Below are 17,310 nucleotides of genomic sequence, written 5' to 3'. Positions count from 1 at the left end.
GGACGTGCTCCCAGCGACGCTACAATAAAAAAAAAAACATATGCTAGCATGCATGTGGCAGTGGGAGCAAAACTGAGTTGGGTTGTACTTAATTGAAGTATTTTAGAATGTACTCACGTTATTTTTCATCAATCCTCATCCACAAATCCATCAAAGTCCTCATCTTCTGTATTCGACACAAAAAAGCCGTCTTCTTTTCCGTTCGCTACTAGTCTGTTAACTTGTCAGTGTTATTCAGCTCCGAAGCAAAGAAGGAAACTACTCCTGTTGCTTCTGCCAACTTTATTTCTTGAACGCGGCCACCAGACAGCAGCTCAGAACACACACACATCTCTCAGCATCGTCTCTCCTTCCTGCTTGCCCACAAGGCAAAGGTTAAACAAGCCCCACTACATAGCTGTCCAGCCAATGCCTGTAACAAGTGACACCATTTATTTCCTGGTGTGAGACAATGTGCACAATGTGTGTCAATACTGTAATACCGCTTGTTGTGGGGAAGGAGAGACTCACGTCACCGATGCACTTTAATGGCTTTATTAACAGCGGAGAACTCTGCAGGACTTTACATCCACGCCAACATAAACACACTTCCCAACTCTCTCGAAACTCACAGCTAGCACTGAGCCTAGCTCTCCTGCTCGGGTCGCCCACTGTCACTTCCCGTCACTTCCTGATGAACTAAAGCTGTAAAAAGTAAAATATTAAAAACAAGCGTGTGACAACATATCTGGCATTTGGAGGAATGGAGTACAGCACAAGGTGGCGCTATATGCAGATGACTTATTAAGCTTCATTTCACATCCAGACAGATCTTTACCTGCTTTGCTACTGCTTCTGAAGGATTTTGGTCAGTTCTCAGGATATAAACTTAATCTGAATAAATCTGAAATTTTACCTGTCAATGAGGGGGCGCCGGCATCAGTGTACGCATCGTTTCCTTTTAAGATTGTGGAAAATAAATTTACTTATTTGGGCATCACAGTTACAAAAAAACATAAGAGTCTTTTCAAAGAAAATTTTTTGAGTCTATTAAACCACACGAGGCAGTGTCTGACGCAGTGGTCGCCACTTTCCACTACTTTGGCCGGTCGAATCAACTCCATTAAAATGACCATTCTTCCCAATCCATCCCAATCTTCATCCCAAAGTCTTTTTTTGATACTTTGGACTCGATCATATCTTCCTATATTTGGAAGGGCAAGCGTTCTAGGTTGAATAAAATCCATCTTCAAAAACCTAAGCTAGAGGGAGGGATGGCGTTGCCTAATTTTCGCTGTTATTATTGGGCAGCCAATATTCGATGGGTCATATTCTGGTCATACTATCAGTACCGTCCAGACCGGCCTATATGGGTGGAGATGGAGTTGAATGTGGCTAAAAATGTTTCTATTCCAGCGTTACTTGGATCTGCACTCCCTTTTCCGTCAAGCAAACGTATTGATAATCCGGTGGTCTGGCATACGTTGAGGGTGTGGGCCCAGTTTAGGAGACATTTTGGTTTTGAAGATCTCTGCCTTTTTAGCCCCATTTCAGACAATCATCTTTTCCAACCTTCCTTGCTGGATCTGGGGTTCCGGGAGTGGCGTAGACAAGGCATATTGTGTCTCCGAGACCTGTTTATCGATAATACGTTCATGTCATTCCAGCAATTAATGGAACAATATAATCTTCCAAAGTCCCATCTCTTTCGGTACTTCCAGGTTAGGCACTATGTTTACAGTCGATTACCAAATTTCCCTGAGATTCCTGGTACGAACATTGTTGATGCACTTCTGGACTTGCAACCATCACGTAAGGGGTTAATTTCTACTGTTTATGTTAAACTGTTGGACATAAGACAGACCTCTCTGATTAACATCAAAACAGCATGGGAGCAAGACCTAAATATGTCTTTGACAGGTGACATGTGGCATACAATCTTTAAAATGATCAATTCAACCTCTATTTGTGCCCGCCATAGCTTGCTACAATTTAAAGTTGTACACAGGACTCATATGTCAAAATCCAAACTAGCCCGTATATATCCAGAGGTGGATCCCTGTTGTGACAAGTGTAAGAGGGAGGATGCCACACTTATTCACATGTTCTGGTCTTGTCCTAGTCTGGAGAAGTATTGGAGGGAAGTCTTTCAGACACTTTCTGTAATTAGCAATTTACCCTTGCAACCCAACCCTTTAATAGCACTGTTTGGCACCACAGGTGAACCCGACTTGCGTTTGACCCCCACACGACAACGAAGTTTGTCCTTTGCCTCCCTCTTGGCCAGACGGGCAATTCTGTTAAGGTGGAAGGATGGCGCTCCGCCCACCCACGCTCAGTGGCTGAGAGATGTCATGTCCTGTCTAAATTTGGAGAAAATTCACTACTCAATTTGTAATGCCAAAGAAAAATTCCAAAATGTCTGGGGACCTTTCTTAGTATATTTCCACAACTTTAAATTTACCTAAGTTCCCCAATAGCTTTCCCGCTCTGGCCTATTTGCTGTCATCCGTTGTTTAACTCACTTATGTATTTGCTTTGGTTGTTTTGCATTTGGTTGTCCTCCCAAACTCGGACCTCTGTCTTTTTGGGCTGTGTGTGGCTTACGTTGTGGGTGTTTTTGTGTTGGGGTTTTTTGTTTGTTATTTTGCTGTTTTTGTTTTTGTTTTTTCTCACACTCTCGTTCTCTGCCTAAACTACCAGCAAACATTGTGTGCATTTGTTTTTTACTTTGTCAAAATTCAATAAAAATATTTCTGATAAAAAAAAAAACAAGCGTAAGACATTACTAGCACAGCTTTGTTCTGTGGGTCGTGGATATATTCTATCAGTTATTATTAAGCCTCTAGCTTCCTCTTTAGTAAGCAAAAACCTTGGCTATGATTGCATTACATTGTCATGTAGACCTACAAAGTACACTTGGAAGAACAAGAGGTGAATAAATGTATTGCAACTGATGTGAAACTGATGAGGGGTAGGATTAAATAAGCCTTGATTCTTCCTCCTCCTTTTTGGACATGCAAAATTGTGAATTGTACTATGTGATGTGCTACTGTTTGACTCATATGCATGTTCAGGATGAATTAAAACCATGAACTATGAACCATAATAATAACAAGCCTAGTAGTGCTGTACAACAAGAGCAAAATGCACAGCCAATCACTGAAAATGTAATTCAGTTTATTGCTTCAGACAAGCAGCCCATCTCAGTAGTGGAGAATGTGGAGGTTTTTTGTCGTTTAGAATGCATGGATCCACACTATGTCATGCCATCATGACACTATATTGCTGACACTGCCTTACCGCAATGTGATTTAAAACAAAACCCAACAACTGTTAGTTTCACCACGGATATATGGCACTCTGACTTTTGCCCCATGTCTTTACTGTCATTACATTTTACAATACTGCACCAAGTCCATGTGTGATTTTGACTATATTCTAAAATATTAAAGTGAGGTTGAAGTTTTATTCAATGGGATTTACAACAATACTAGAACAATACTAGGAAATTATGACTAAGCTTTATGAAAATGTGTTATTGTGTTTACTTCTGTTACTTGCTAAAGACATTTTCTCCAAAAATGGCCAAAAATGCTGATCGGGACATACCTAATTTCAGCAGTCTTCTTACAATGATTTACCCTTTTCTGAAACAAACATTTTTTGGCATGACCGCAGGATGTCTTTTGATATTGTTTTAACTAGCTACTTGCTACTCGCATCAGTTAGGGCTAAATTAACTTGTTGCCAGCTGAAAAATCATCACTCATGCAGTAATTATTTGATGGGAGGATCTTATCTATTTATGCAGTTTTTGTGGGGGGTTTTTTGGCCAGGCGGTGTATTTTTGTTTTAAAACACTAGATTCTCTGGAGGAGAAACTCTGTTATCTGGTACTTGTTTTGTTCACTCCAGGAGCAAGATGCCAAGCCTGCTTCTGAGCCCTCATCCACTCAGGCCGACCCTGTCCCTGTTGCTTCAGCTGAACCTCCTGCAGAGGTGGCAGATGAGACCTGGGAGGAGAAGGAAGACAAGCATAATGCAGAATCTGACAGGCCAGAACCCAAATCAGATTCCAACGAGAATAAATACCAGTATAAGGAAGGTATGTTATGATTGTTGAGGTTTATTTTTGTGCAGTCAGCTGTTGGTGTTTTGTTTAACTGTTAAAGTACTGGCATAGACTTGGTGTAAGTCATTCTTCATACCATTTTTAATTCTTTTGGTTACCTCTCGTATTTTGGTGCTTTATTTATGGTTATATGTACCACAATGTTGGAAATACTGGCAATGTTACAGCCCAGGCACACTGTTTATTACCGTATTTTTGCGACCATAAGGCGCACTGTATTAAAAGGCGCAGTCTCAGTTAGCGGTGCTATTTCTGTATTTAACACATGTACAAGGCGCACCACCTTATTATTGGGCGCAGGCAGTCAAACATACCGGCACTCAAGAGTCAGTGAGGAAGTGATAGTGTTTTATTTCTTTGGACAGATTAAGAACAGACCTCTCATACAGTTTATCAAACCCACTAGAAATCGTGGAAGGTCATCACTCAACACAACAGTCTCAGTCATGGTGCACAACTAAAACACAGCAACGCAGCAGATAGACAAACAGACAAGACACTACCGTTATTTGTGCAGAACAATAACTGACAACTATGTAGCTCAAACATGTAACTTTAAGAGCATTTGCACCAAAACATAACCGCAAAGTACGCTGGAGAACAGGATGTACTCCCAGCGACGCTACAATACTCTAGCATGCATGCACGCTAAAACATACGCTAGCATGTATGCTATCATCATTTTAAAAAGGCAGCGGCAGCAAAACTGAGTTCGGTTGTACTTTATTGAAGTATTTAAGAAGGTACTCACGTTATTTTTGATCAATCCTCATCCACAAATCCATCAAAGTCCTTATCTTCTGTATTCGAAATGAACAGCGGGGCAAGTTCTCCATCAAACACGCCAGGTTCCCTCTCGTCATTGTCAGTCAGTCTCGTTGCCGTGCGGCTCCTCAGAAATGATGCCGGCTTTTGCGAAAGCTCGAACAACAGTGCATCAGACACGTTAACCCAAGCATCCACAATCCATTCACAAATTGTGGTGTAACTGGCCCGGCGCTGCCTCCTAGTCTTAGTGAAGCTATGTTCGCTATCTGTTATCAATCGCTCCCACGCCGCTCGCAACTTCACTTTAAACGCCGTGTTCACACGGATGTCCAGCGGTTGGAGTTCCTTCGCCAAGCCTCCTGGAATGATGGCAAGCTCCGAGTTCATTTGCTGCACAGCGGCTGTGAGATGGGCGCACATGGATACACAGATCAACAGGGACAAAAACAGATAAAAAAAACAAAAAACATCCGGTCTCTTTCCGTACACGTCACTCAGACACTCAGCCATTTCCTCCTCGTCCATCCATGACTCCGGCTGGAAACTTTTCTTTAGGCAGCGTCTTCCTCTTAAAAATCACCATAGGTGGCAGTTTCTGTCCATTACAATGCAACCAAGCACAAAAGTAAAAGCCGACTTCTCGTGCCCCGTTGTGTGTATCGCTACTGTGCTGGTCCCCTTTTTCTCTACAGTGTGGTTCACCGTGATGTCGAAAGTGAGCGGCACATCGTCCATGGTGGTGATGTGGTTGGGCTGGATGTGTTTGTTGAATGTGTTTATTTACTGCAGTAGGAGTTGCTGCGCCACGGTAGTCCTTGGATAGATGGATAGATGGCGCCGTTTTGTTGATCTTGAATTCTCTTTCGGCTGCTCGATTCCCATGTTCCTCCGCTTAACTGATAGCTTGCGGTTTTAACTGTGCTTTATAAGCCTGTGTCTTTGTAGGTGGCATTTTCGAGGGTCCTTAGCCAAACCGATGTTGTTTTGCACAATGCATATACTGGCACGATTTTGACTGATCTTTCAAGGCACACAAAATATTGTGTTCTAAGGCTATATAAACATGGAACCTACAAAAAGAAAGATTAGTAGACGCACGTCTTTCATCAAAAAAAAAGTTTAGTACCTTTTTCTATTTTTTAGGAATCAGCAGTGGAACATGGGTAAGTTTCAGGAAAATATCAGTTGCCGACTAGAAAGGGGGAAAACAAGCTTTTTGTGAGAAGATACATTTCAAGCATAACTTTGACTTGGACACATATTTTTTGGTTTTGTGACGGCTCAAATATCTAAACAACTATACCACAACATAAATAACATTTTTTTTTATTATTTTTTACATCAAATAATTTATTTACAAATATAACATCATTAACTATTTACAATTTTCACACTTGGAGTTGAACTATGCGAGTTGGAACTGAACTGTGTGTGTGTGCATCTGCATGCATTAAAATATTTTTTTGTGTGTGGCAAAGTAACAGTTGCATTTATGTAAGGGCTTCCTCTTCCTGTTGTGTTTCTCCTTCCTCTCATGATCCCTGCTGAACCACCTTGTGGTCGCTTTTATGACATTAAAATTGCTCTCAAGCCTAATCCATTGTGAGGAGTTACATCAGCAAATATAAACGTAAAATATGTATGAATACGTTGTTGGAATCTGGCGTTCGGGTTTCTAAAAACATAACTGTGTTTTTGGTATTGAATGACTTGTGAATGTTATACCCATATAGCATGGAATAAAATAATTTTGTATTGGAGAAGAAGCAAACACTTGCATCACACACTGTCCTGTACCGCCATACTCAAAAGTTCTTTTAAGAGTGTCTGTTGTGTGTAATTGTTCCAGTGGACTACTGAATGACTCTGTGGCTGGTCATGAATGTAAACACACTTAATGTTTATGGATTTTAAGCAAAAACAGAGCTCCCCAGATGTTGAAATATTGTCATCTTATAAAACAACAATCATTTCTGATTTAAATCAGCATTGAGTACAAAGAGACCCACTGAATAGTCATCACGCACTTCCAAAAAATATTTGTCCTAGTCAAGGTCTTATTCAGGATTCAAGGCTCACACTGTAGTTTGTGCTCTGCCAAGCTGTGACTACATCTCCGTACACTGTCGCACTTGTGTGACGAGAGGACACAGAACACATTGCACTTCAATTTCCCCTGTCAAATTTAATCTGTATTCATTCATCTCTCAGAACAATGGAAGCCGCTAAACCCCGAAGAGAAAAAGTGCTATGACCGGGACTTCCTACTGCGTTTCCAGTTCTCCAATGCCAGCATGCACAAACCAGAGGGGCTGCCTGTCATCAATGATGTGGTTCTGGACAAGGTGCGTGCATTTCAGGTTTTTTTCTGGACTACAGCCACTTAATAATAAAAAAATAAACATAGTAATAAATAAAACTACAATAAATAACATAATAACAGATGAGATTTTATAGTGTTTTTCAAGGCACTCAAAGCGCTTCACAATGAATTATTCATTCACTCCTCAGTCACACACTGGTGGTGGTAACTCACATCTGTAAGCACAACTGCCCTGGTGTAGTCTGACGGAAACATGGCTACCAATTCGCACCTACAGCCTCTCCGACCACCACCAAACATTCATTCTAAATCATACATCAGTGTGGGCAGCACTGCAGGCAAGGTGGGTGAAGTGTCTTGCCCAGGGACACGACAGTGGCTCGGTGGAGGAAGCGAGGATCGAACCGCCAACCGATTTTGATGATTTCTGGATGACCTGCTCTACCTCCAGAGCCACTGCTGCCCCACTGGTCGAGCAAATCAACAAACTGACCCACAATGAATGAGATTTGCAGTAATTAAACGTGCAAGAAGGTTAAAGTCGGCCCACGGGTACAGATGTAATCGTGTTAACTTTGTTTGTGTCCTATACAGTATGTACGGCCTTTATGGTGTGTGCATTTATGGGGACATTGATTTGGATTATAATACAGTGTCAACATCACAGCAAATGCTGTTCAGTCATATAACATAACATGTTTTGTGAAAAATTTATGCTGCATGGTCTGTTCTATTTTTGATTAATGGACTCGATTTGTTTGTTGTTGTGACTTGATTTTTTTCATTTCAGGTGAACAAGACTCCACTGCGACCGGCTGACCCAGTTCGAATGATGAGTGTTGGCCCTGATTTTACACCGTCATATCTGGGGAACCTAGGGAGCAGATCAGTAGGAGGACCGCGTGGACCAGTAAGTTTTGTTTTTACACATTTCACTCTTTCTAGAGGGGTGTGTTCACCTTCTATAGCCACTCAAATTGAATACCATATCTTCTCCACCTCATTAGCCACCCGGGCCGCGGCGTTCCCAGCAGGGTCAGCGGAAAGAACCCCGTAAAATCATCACCAGCATGTCGCTTAATGACGACGTGCAGCTCAATAAGGCCGAGAAAGCCTGGAAGCCGTCGGGCAAAAAGTCTAGTAGGGGCCCCAGCGATGAGGACCCTGCCGCAGCCACCACAGAGGAAGAGTCTCCTGAGCAAGCCCAAACGCAAGAAATCTTGAAACGTCTGCGCAGTATCCTCAACAAACTGACTCCACAGAAGTTTAAGGAACTGATGAAACAAGTGAGCGAGCTGACGATTGACTCAGAGGAGCGGCTGAAGGGAGCTATTGACCTCATCTTTGAGAAAGCCATCTCAGAGCCCAGCTTCTCTGTGGCCTACGCCAACATGTGCCGCTGCCTTTCGGGGGTAAGTTGGGGTTTTGTGGTTCCGTTCTTTGATACTTCTTTCTCATGTTTTATTCAGAATACAAATCCATTAATGTTATCACTCAAAAAAAATCTTTCAGTTAAAAGTCCCTATCTCAGACAAGCCAGGCTATATTGTGACCTTCCGCAAACTGCTGCTCAACCGATGCCAGAAGGAGTTTGAGAAAGATCAGGATGATGATGAATACTTGGAGAAAAAGCATAAGGAGATGGAGGCTGCCAAAGATGTAAAAAAAATCATAACATATGCCCTCACCATTCTATTCACTGTATGGTCGTGCTGATGACCTGGGCTCGTTTGCGCCATACCACAGGAGGAAGAGCGTGAACGCCTGCGTGTGGAGTGGGTGGACGCCAGAGACAAGGCCCGTCGCCGCTCATTGGGCAACATCAAGTTCATTGGAGAGCTCTTCAAGCTGAAGATGCTGACGGAAGCCATCATGCACGACTGTGTTGTGAAACTACTGAAAAATCATGATGAAGAGTCTCTGGAGTGTCTCTGCAGGCTGCTCTCCACCATTGGCAAAGACCTGGACTTTGAGAAAGCCAAGGTTTCAACACAAATACACTAACATGGGTGTTTATATTTAAACAGGCCATCATTTATTTACAGTATATACCCACAAAAGTCTTCCTCAAAAGCCCTTTTAAGTAATTATAAATATCGTGCCATTCTTTAACCATACATTGTATTGACGGAACATTTTTAGGATTATCCTTCACACTGTGCAATCAGTGATCAATGATCATGTGCAAGTTGCCTGTTCAGTAGAACACTTGTGATATGATATTTGGTTAACTTAAATGACTTTACTGTTGTCTTTGTCTCCCATCCTCGCATGGATCCGAATTTTAATGATAATGTGCAAGCTGCCTGTTGAGTAGAACAATTGTGGTATGATATTTGGTTAACTTAAATTACTTAATTGTTGTCTTTGTCTTTCAGCCTCGCATGGATCAGTATTTTAATCAAATGGATAAAATCATCAAAGAGAGAAAGACCTCATCCAGAATCCGTTTCATGCTGCAAGACGTCTTGGACCTCAAAAAGGTAAATGTTCATCCTTATGGAACAGCACTTAGCCATGAAGAATGAAGGCTTTTGCAAAGTACATCTTAACTCATTAATTCCCAGCCATTTTTCAAGACAACCTTCAGTACCAGCCATTTTAGGCAATTTTCACTCATCTTTCAAAGCACACAGAATATTGTGTGCTATGGCTATATAAATTCCATTCTTTACTAATCAGCAGTAGAACGTAGGTAAGTTTCAGGAAAATATAATTTGCTGACTAGAAAAGGGAGAAAACGAGCTACATTGCAAGCATAATTTTTACTTTAACACAAATATTTTTTGCTTTTGCGACAGCTCAAATATCTAAACTATACGACAACATAAACAACACATTTTTTTGGTTTTGTTTGTTTTGTTGGTTTTTTTTACATCAAAATAACTATTTGTATAACTAAAATAAAATAAAATAAAAAAATATAATAATAAAATAAATAACTAACTACTGAACAATTTGAGTTGGAACTGAACTATGTGTGCAAGTTTCCATACAATTCTTCATTTTTTTTTTTTTTTTTCGTTTTGTACACAATGTAACAGCTGCTTTTATGCAAGGGCTTTTCTTCCTGTCATGTCATGTGTCTCCTTTCTCAGTTCCTATTAAATGCACTTCTGCCATCTAGTGGCCTTTTTATGGCATTAAGCTTGCTCTGAAGTGTAATCCTTTGAGGAGTTGCATCATCACCTCAGTCAGCCTCTTGCACAAAAAAAACATAAAAGATGTATAAATACGTTGTTGTGATTGGGCGCTCGGGTTTATAAAGACGTATGTCTTTGATATTGAATGAGTTAACAACTCCTGCTTTTTATAACCTGTGCTGCAGAGTAACTGGGTGCCTCGTAGAGGAGACCAGGGTCCTAAAACCATCGACCAGATCCACAAGGAGGCAGAAATGGAAGAGCACAGGGAACAGATCAAAGTCCAGCAGCAGCTCATGTCCAAAAAGGAGGCGGGAGGAGGCAGGATGGCTAGTGGCGTTGGAGGTCGAGGCCCTCACACACCAGGAGGAGGCCGGGGCAGCCAGACCCAGGATGAGGGCTGGAAGACAGTGGCCATCACCAAAAATCGCCCTATTGACACAAATCGCCTCAAGATCACAAAGGTAAAAACTACACGCTATTGTTGAAAACCTCTGTTGCACTGTCCTTTGGCGTTAAGAACCAGCATTTGTATTTTTTTTTTTTTTTTTTAATCCACCTGATGACCCTGCTTGCTTTCTTCCCTGTAGGCTGATGCTACAGATCTGAACAATCAGCGACTGGCCCCACTGGGCAAAAGCACATGGGGCAGCTGGGGCAAAGGCAGCAGCGGAGGAACAGGAATCAAACCAAGTACAGACCAAGGTAAACACCATTGAAACACCATCTCTTGTAACTGTAAGGATTCCTAATTAGTCCATTTCTTGTTTAGACCCTGGCCGCCCAGCTACCAGCACTGTCAACCGCTACTTTGCCTTGCAGCAGTCCAGCTCATTGTCCTCAGACTCTGATCGAAGAGTTCCTCAGAGGTCAGCAACATTCTTAATCATTTGTATTCAAAAATTACTTTTGCTCATTGACTCACTGGTCTTAAATTTGATGAAACATGATAAACATGGACCTTGATGTCCCTCCACTGCTAGGTCGAGCTCTAGCCGTGAACGAGGTGGTGACAGAGACAGAGCAGACCGCGACAGAGATCGTTTTGACCGCTTTGATCGTGACGACAGAAGCAATCGGAGCCAAATTACCAAAAGGAGCTTCAGCAGAGAAACGGAGGAGCGCGGCGGTAGGGGCGGGGACAGCCGGGCCTCCAATGAGCCTGTGCGCCGTGTGGCCAGCATGACGGATGACCGGGATCGGGGCAGCAGAGACAGGGGAAGTCGGGACAGAGGTCCAAGCAAAGACCTCCCAGGTACTAACATGGAATTTTTGGTTGTATGTTCAAATCAATTTGCTTTCATTTTGTGCGTGTTTGTAGCAGTACTACTGTACTGTCTGTAAATGTTGCTGCTATAACAAAGTAATTTTCTGCAAAGGATTAATGTAGTATCAATCTAAAGTCTCCTGTTTTACCTCCTGCAGTGAAGCGTGAGAGTGCCCCTACACCTCCTTCTCTCCCTAAACCCACTTTGACGGAAGAGGAGGTGGAGAGGACGTCCGCCGCCATCATCGAAGAGTACCTCCACATCAATGATTTGAAGGTGCTAACATGACACGTCGTGCTTGGAGAAAGATTTACCTGTAGACCAACACCTGTACTTTGTTGCTATAGGAGGCACTCCAGTGTGTGGCTGAGCTCAACAGTACCGCCATGCTCTTCGTGTTTGTGCGGAAGGGCGTGGAGTCGACACTCGAGCGCAGCACCAGTGCACGGGAACACTTGGGCATATTGTTGCACAGTCTCGTCAAGGCCGGGACTTTACCCGTTGTGCAATATTTCAAAGGGTAAAACCCGGCAACGTTAAAAACCACACATTCTTGTCCATTTTACGCAAAACGGACAGACTGATTTGTTTGTGCCGTTGTAGGCTTTTAGAAATCCTGGAGATTGCTGAAGACATGGCCATAGACATACCTCACATCTGGCTGTACTTGGCTGAACTCGTCACCCCGATGCTACTTGAGGGTGGCATCCCTATGGGGCAGCTCTTCAGGTGAGCTAAGAACTGCTTAGTTGCACTTTCGGTTTCAATATAACCACTTAATGGACTGTGCTGACTAACACTGTCAGTCAAATTTGTTTAATCCACAACCTTTGCACTGAATGGAAAATCCACCCTGTTGCGTTAACATTCTCCAAGTGTAACACTATGAACAAACAAAAACAGAGTGCAACGCTTCATTCTGACTTCTTTGCTCACTCAGGGAGATCGCCAAGCCTCTCGTGCCTCTAGGCAAGGCCGGCGTGCTGCTCGTGCACATCCTCCACATGCACTGCAAAGGAATGGTATGTTCTTGCAATAGCATCTGTGAGAAAATTTTGTTTTCCCTGCACTCATTTGTCTTTTGTATTAACGCTAGACTCGAAGTAAGGTCGGTGCCATGTGGAAAGAGGCAGGGCTTAATTGGAATGATTTCCTGTCCAAGAATGAAGACGTCAACAAGTTTGTCACCGAGCAGGTTTGTTAAACTCTGATTAAATAACCAAACATCAGCTAAAGAACAAAGTCAAGATTATTTTGATATTTGTATTAATTTTTTAACATTACAGTGCAACCTTCAAAGTCAAACCAAAACGTGGACTTTAGCCATCAACATGTGACGTTACATGAGATTTCTGGTTTAGTTTTATTTATTTTTTATTACGGAAACTGTTTTTTTTTGTTACTGTTTTAGAAAGTGGAGTTCACAACAGGAGAGGAGGAGGAGTCCAAAGAGAGCGCTAAGAAGTTGCTGAGCGGGGAGGAGCTCAGGCAAGATCTGGACCGCCTTCTTCGCGAAAAGGCCAACAACCAGCGCATCAGCGACTGGGTGGAGGTGCCACTTGTTCTTCTTTTAGACGTCTGCTTTGTCTTTCCCTCCTAACTTCTCTTGTTCTCAGGCCAACCTTGACGAGCAGCAGAGATCCTCTAACCTGTTTGTGCGTGCACTGATGACCGCCGTGTGCCAATCAGCCATTATAGGTAAAACAACTTCTCTTGACATGCACGCATCACATTTTTGCTGTTTCTTTTTTTTTTTATCAGAAATATTTTTGTTGAATTTTGACAAAGTAAAAAACAAATGCACACAATGTTTGCTGGTAGTTTAGACAGAGAACGAGAGACAGAGAAAAAAAACAAACAGCAACATAACAAACAAAAAACCCCAACACAAAAAACACCCACAAAGTAAGCCACACACAGCCCAGAGAGACAGAGGTCCGAGTTTGGTAAGACAACCAAATGCAAAACAACCAAAGCAAATACATAAGTGAGTTAAACAACAGATGACAGCAAATAGGCCAGAGAGGGAAAGCTATTGGGGAGCTCAGGTAAATTTAAAGTTGGAGCTTGAATTTAAAGAAATATACTAAGAAAGGTCCCCAGACATTTTGGAATTTTTCTTTGGCATTACAAATTGAATAATGAATTTTCTCCAAATTTAGACAAGACATGACATCTCTCAGCCACTGAGCGTGGGTGGGCGTCCACCTTAACAGAATTGCCCGTCTGGCCAAGAGGGAGGCAAAGGACAAACTTCGTTGTCGTGTGAGGGTCAAACGCAAGTCGGGTTCACCTGTAGTGCCAAACAGTGCTATTAAAGGGTTGGGTTGCAAAGAAAGATTGACAATTACAGAAAGTGTCTGGAAGACTTCCCTCCAATACTTCTCCAGACCAGAACATGTGAATAAGACCAGAACATGTGAATAAGTGTGGTATCCTCCTTCTTACATTTATCACAACATGGATCCACCTCTGGATATATACGGGCTAGTTTGGATTTTGACATATGAGTCTTGTGTACAACTTTTAAATTGTAGGAAGCTATGGCGGGCACAAATAGAGGTTGAATTGATCATTTTAGAGATTGTATTGCTGTTTCTTTTAAGTTCATGTTTAATGGTTGTCCTGTTTTCCAGGTGACCCATACAAGGTGGACGTACGGCAGATCAACCAGAAAGCCAACCTGCTGCGGGACTACCTGTGCGATGAGGAGAAAGAGCTGCAGGCGCTTTACGCGTTGCAGGCTCTGATGGTGGACATGGAGCAACCTGCAAGTGAGTCTCCTCAATTTCATGAGCGCCAATAGAAGAGCTTGAAATAGATGTTGATGATAGAAGTCAAATCAAAGCTAACAAATCGTGTTCATTAGGCATACTTTTTTTTCTCGACATTCAAACTACAGCTCTCCAAATGTTAGTTATAACTTCACAGCTGTCTTGAATACAACGTTTGAGCCGTTGGCATTTTGCGCGGATTTGCGGCTAAACCTTGGTACACGTTCGTTGTCACTGCACACTGGCTCATGCACTTATTCGTGATATAATTGAAATACAACGAAAGTTGCAACAATTCGGTGTTGTATTATGAAGTGATGGCACAAGTAAACCTGCTGTGTGAGTGTGCCTATGGTGAAATGCTGTTTGAGTAACTCCAGGCACACATGGACCTCTTGCTGGCGCACATGAGTACTAGCTTTTCAAGTCTATAGCCATTTATTTATTTTTAGCATTCAACCTGGTGGGCTCCGAATTCCAACTTCCCACTAGTCTTGAATGCATCAGTTGTGAACAGTGTGAGTGCACCTTTTTGGACCGATGTTATTGAGTAACGGCAAGTCCACATGGACCTCTTCTTGTCTTCCCTCCCCCCACAGACCTGCTGCGCATGTTCTTCGATGCGCTGTATGATGATGACATCATCAAAGAGGAGGCCTTTTACAAGTGGGAATCGAGCAAAGATTCCGCAGAGCAATCGGGCAAAGGCGTGGCCTTGAAGTCCGTCACCACCTTCTTCATTTGGCTCCGCAACGCAGAGGAAGAGTCTGACAAGGACTGAAGTTTGGAGCTTGAACACTGCTGCCCCCTTTTGGAAAGGGCAGAGGGCGGTGTGGAGATTCAAGGGCAATATTGCCAGAGGCAGACTCAAATCAGTCCTCAGTGAGGATAAATATCTTTGTTTTGTTTCTTTGAGGGATGGACTCAAAACAATCAATTCTCTCCTCCCTTCCCTCTCTAACTTACTCATTGTTTCCCCACTTGCTTTCGACAGCAAGTGTCCTGATGTAATAAACTTGAAAAGTAATTTAGCAGGATTCCCACATCACTGAAATGTTTTTCCTCCATACCGCAGACCGACAGGCTGTTTTTTTTAATGGTTGCGCATTAATCTGCCTGATCTGAGATGAGTCCATGTTGTTGTGGGTCACCAGCATGACTCAAGTGTTGAAGTTTCTAATCATGGATGAAAAAGTCACGGCCGACGAGGAGCGTTTACCTTTTTGAAGGGTGGCGTTTCAAGTCCAGCTTCTCTTCCTGGGAGGACAAAGCACAGTGGACTGACCTTTTGACCTTGATTGCTAGGGTGTGATCTCAATGCAGCCTCTCAGCCCTCCTCTTCATCCCCAGTGGTGAAGCACACCGACTGACTCTTATTTGTTGTTACCGCTGCTGTGGAGGACTCTTAACGACCCAATCGCCATTAAAACTTGAAATCTACAGAAATTGACTTGATGAATTATATAAAGTTAAAACAGAAAATATCCGGAAATCTTTTCTACGTCAAGTGGGAACTCCTTTCTGGAGCATTCTGTAAATATATACTAATTAAAAACTTTTTTTTGTGGTTATTTTGGAGATAATGCAGTTGTCCGGATGCAGAGAGGTGCTTTAGATAATCTTTTGATTATTAGTTTTATTGGAATATTGTAAATATATTTTTTTGCTTTCTTTATTTAAGAAATTATGGCTTCTTTTGCATCGGAAACTGGAAAGATGAGGAACATTGCAAATAAAGGACTTACTAAGTTGCAGTGAAGAGGTGTTTTTGTGGCAACATTACAATTCTTTCCATTTAAATTTTGGCAAACTTTTATGGTCTCAAGAATTTTCTTTTTTTAAGTGAACGGTAAGTGGAACTTATGAGAAGTCAAACGTACCTATGAGAGACTGTCATGGCCTATTGAGATATGCCTTTTATTAGTCCCACAAGGGCAGCGAAAGTACAAGTGCACACAATAGCAGAGTGCAAAAATCCAAGGTAATATAGACTAAGTAATGACGTACACTATATGCAGCTGTGTACATGTTGATTGTATGTACTTTATTTATCCCACAGCGGGGAAATTAAGTTGTTACAGCAGCAAGCAAACAAGATACGCAAGTAAAGAGTACAGTGTAAAGAATACATAGTGACTACAACATGGTTCAGGTGGTGCAGGTGTTGTAGAGCCTGACAGCGGTCGGTATGAAGGACCTGCGGAACCTCTCCTTCTTACACCGTGGGTGTAACAGTCTGCTGCTGAAGGAGCTGCTAAGGGAACCCACAGTGTCATGTAGCGGGTGAGAGGTGTTGTCCATGATGGATGTCAGCTTAGCCAACATCCTTCTCTCCCCCACTTCCTCCACGGAGTCCAAAGGACCGTCCAGGACAGAGCTCGCTCTCCTGATCAGCCTATTGATCCTGCTCCTGTCCCTGTCCGTGCTGCCCCCTCTCCAGCAGCCCACAGCATAGAAGATGGCTGAGGCCACCACAGAGTCATAAAAGGTCCGTATAAGAGTCCTGCACACACCAAAGGACCTCAGTCTCCTCAGCAGGTGGAGGCGACTCTGGCCCTTCTTGTAGAGGGCGTGGGTGTTGACCATAATTAAGCTACAGATTTATTGCATGGTTATTGCGCGGTTAATGTACAGGATTTTTGGAGCAGTTTTTGTTATGAAGCCTGACAGCTGTAGGAAGGAAAGACCTATGATTTTTTTTTTGATCGTCAGATATTTTAATGAAGTAATTGTTGGGTGTTTTTGATCATCAAACATTTTAATGAAGTAGTAATAAAAAGGGTAGTAGTAGTAAAAAGGGTGATAATCGCACTCTGATGACGTTGGATCTTCAGAAAATTATAGCAGTTGCATAAACTTCCAGTCAGCTGTATATTTAGTGGGTGTTTTCCCCCCCCATTGTAAGTCTCTATTTTATTAG

General features: G+C 42.5%; 1 protein-coding gene across 3 annotated transcripts in view; it reads left to right on the top strand.

The window, feature by feature from the left end:
• Positions 1 to 16,144, top strand: part of eif4g1a (eukaryotic translation initiation factor 4 gamma, 1a) — a 44,565-nt gene extending 28,421 nt beyond the window's left edge. For all 3 annotated transcript variants that reach the window (XM_054756746.1, XM_054756736.1, XM_054756727.1), the window contains 20 exons: positions 3,898 to 4,087; positions 7,094 to 7,227; positions 7,996 to 8,115; positions 8,213 to 8,617; positions 8,718 to 8,864; positions 8,952 to 9,188; positions 9,584 to 9,688; positions 10,534 to 10,812; positions 10,939 to 11,053; positions 11,121 to 11,217; positions 11,332 to 11,603; positions 11,774 to 11,892; positions 11,964 to 12,136; positions 12,220 to 12,345; positions 12,557 to 12,638; positions 12,713 to 12,811; positions 13,028 to 13,168; positions 13,233 to 13,314; positions 14,253 to 14,390; positions 14,990 to 16,144. In XM_054756746.1, coding sequence (XP_054612721.1) covers positions 3,898 to 4,087; positions 7,094 to 7,227; positions 7,996 to 8,115; positions 8,213 to 8,617; positions 8,718 to 8,864; positions 8,952 to 9,188; positions 9,584 to 9,688; positions 10,534 to 10,812; positions 10,939 to 11,053; positions 11,121 to 11,217; positions 11,332 to 11,603; positions 11,774 to 11,892; positions 11,964 to 12,136; positions 12,220 to 12,345; positions 12,557 to 12,638; positions 12,713 to 12,811; positions 13,028 to 13,168; positions 13,233 to 13,314; positions 14,253 to 14,390; positions 14,990 to 15,171 — 3,243 coding nt within the window. In that variant the 3' untranslated portion in view covers positions 15,172 to 16,144. The remainder of the gene's footprint in view (positions 1 to 3,897; positions 4,088 to 7,093; positions 7,228 to 7,995; positions 8,116 to 8,212; positions 8,618 to 8,717; positions 8,865 to 8,951; positions 9,189 to 9,583; positions 9,689 to 10,533; positions 10,813 to 10,938; positions 11,054 to 11,120; positions 11,218 to 11,331; positions 11,604 to 11,773; positions 11,893 to 11,963; positions 12,137 to 12,219; positions 12,346 to 12,556; positions 12,639 to 12,712; positions 12,812 to 13,027; positions 13,169 to 13,232; positions 13,315 to 14,252; positions 14,391 to 14,989) is intronic.
• The last annotated feature ends 1,166 nt before the right edge of the window (positions 16,145 to 17,310 follow it).

This window comes from Dunckerocampus dactyliophorus, chromosome 2, assembly GCF_027744805.1.
Source record: "Dunckerocampus dactyliophorus isolate RoL2022-P2 chromosome 2, RoL_Ddac_1.1, whole genome shotgun sequence".
Classification (NCBI taxonomy): Eukaryota; Metazoa; Chordata; class Actinopteri; order Syngnathiformes; family Syngnathidae; genus Dunckerocampus; species Dunckerocampus dactyliophorus.
This window is presented reverse-complemented; position numbering and strand designations above follow the sequence as displayed.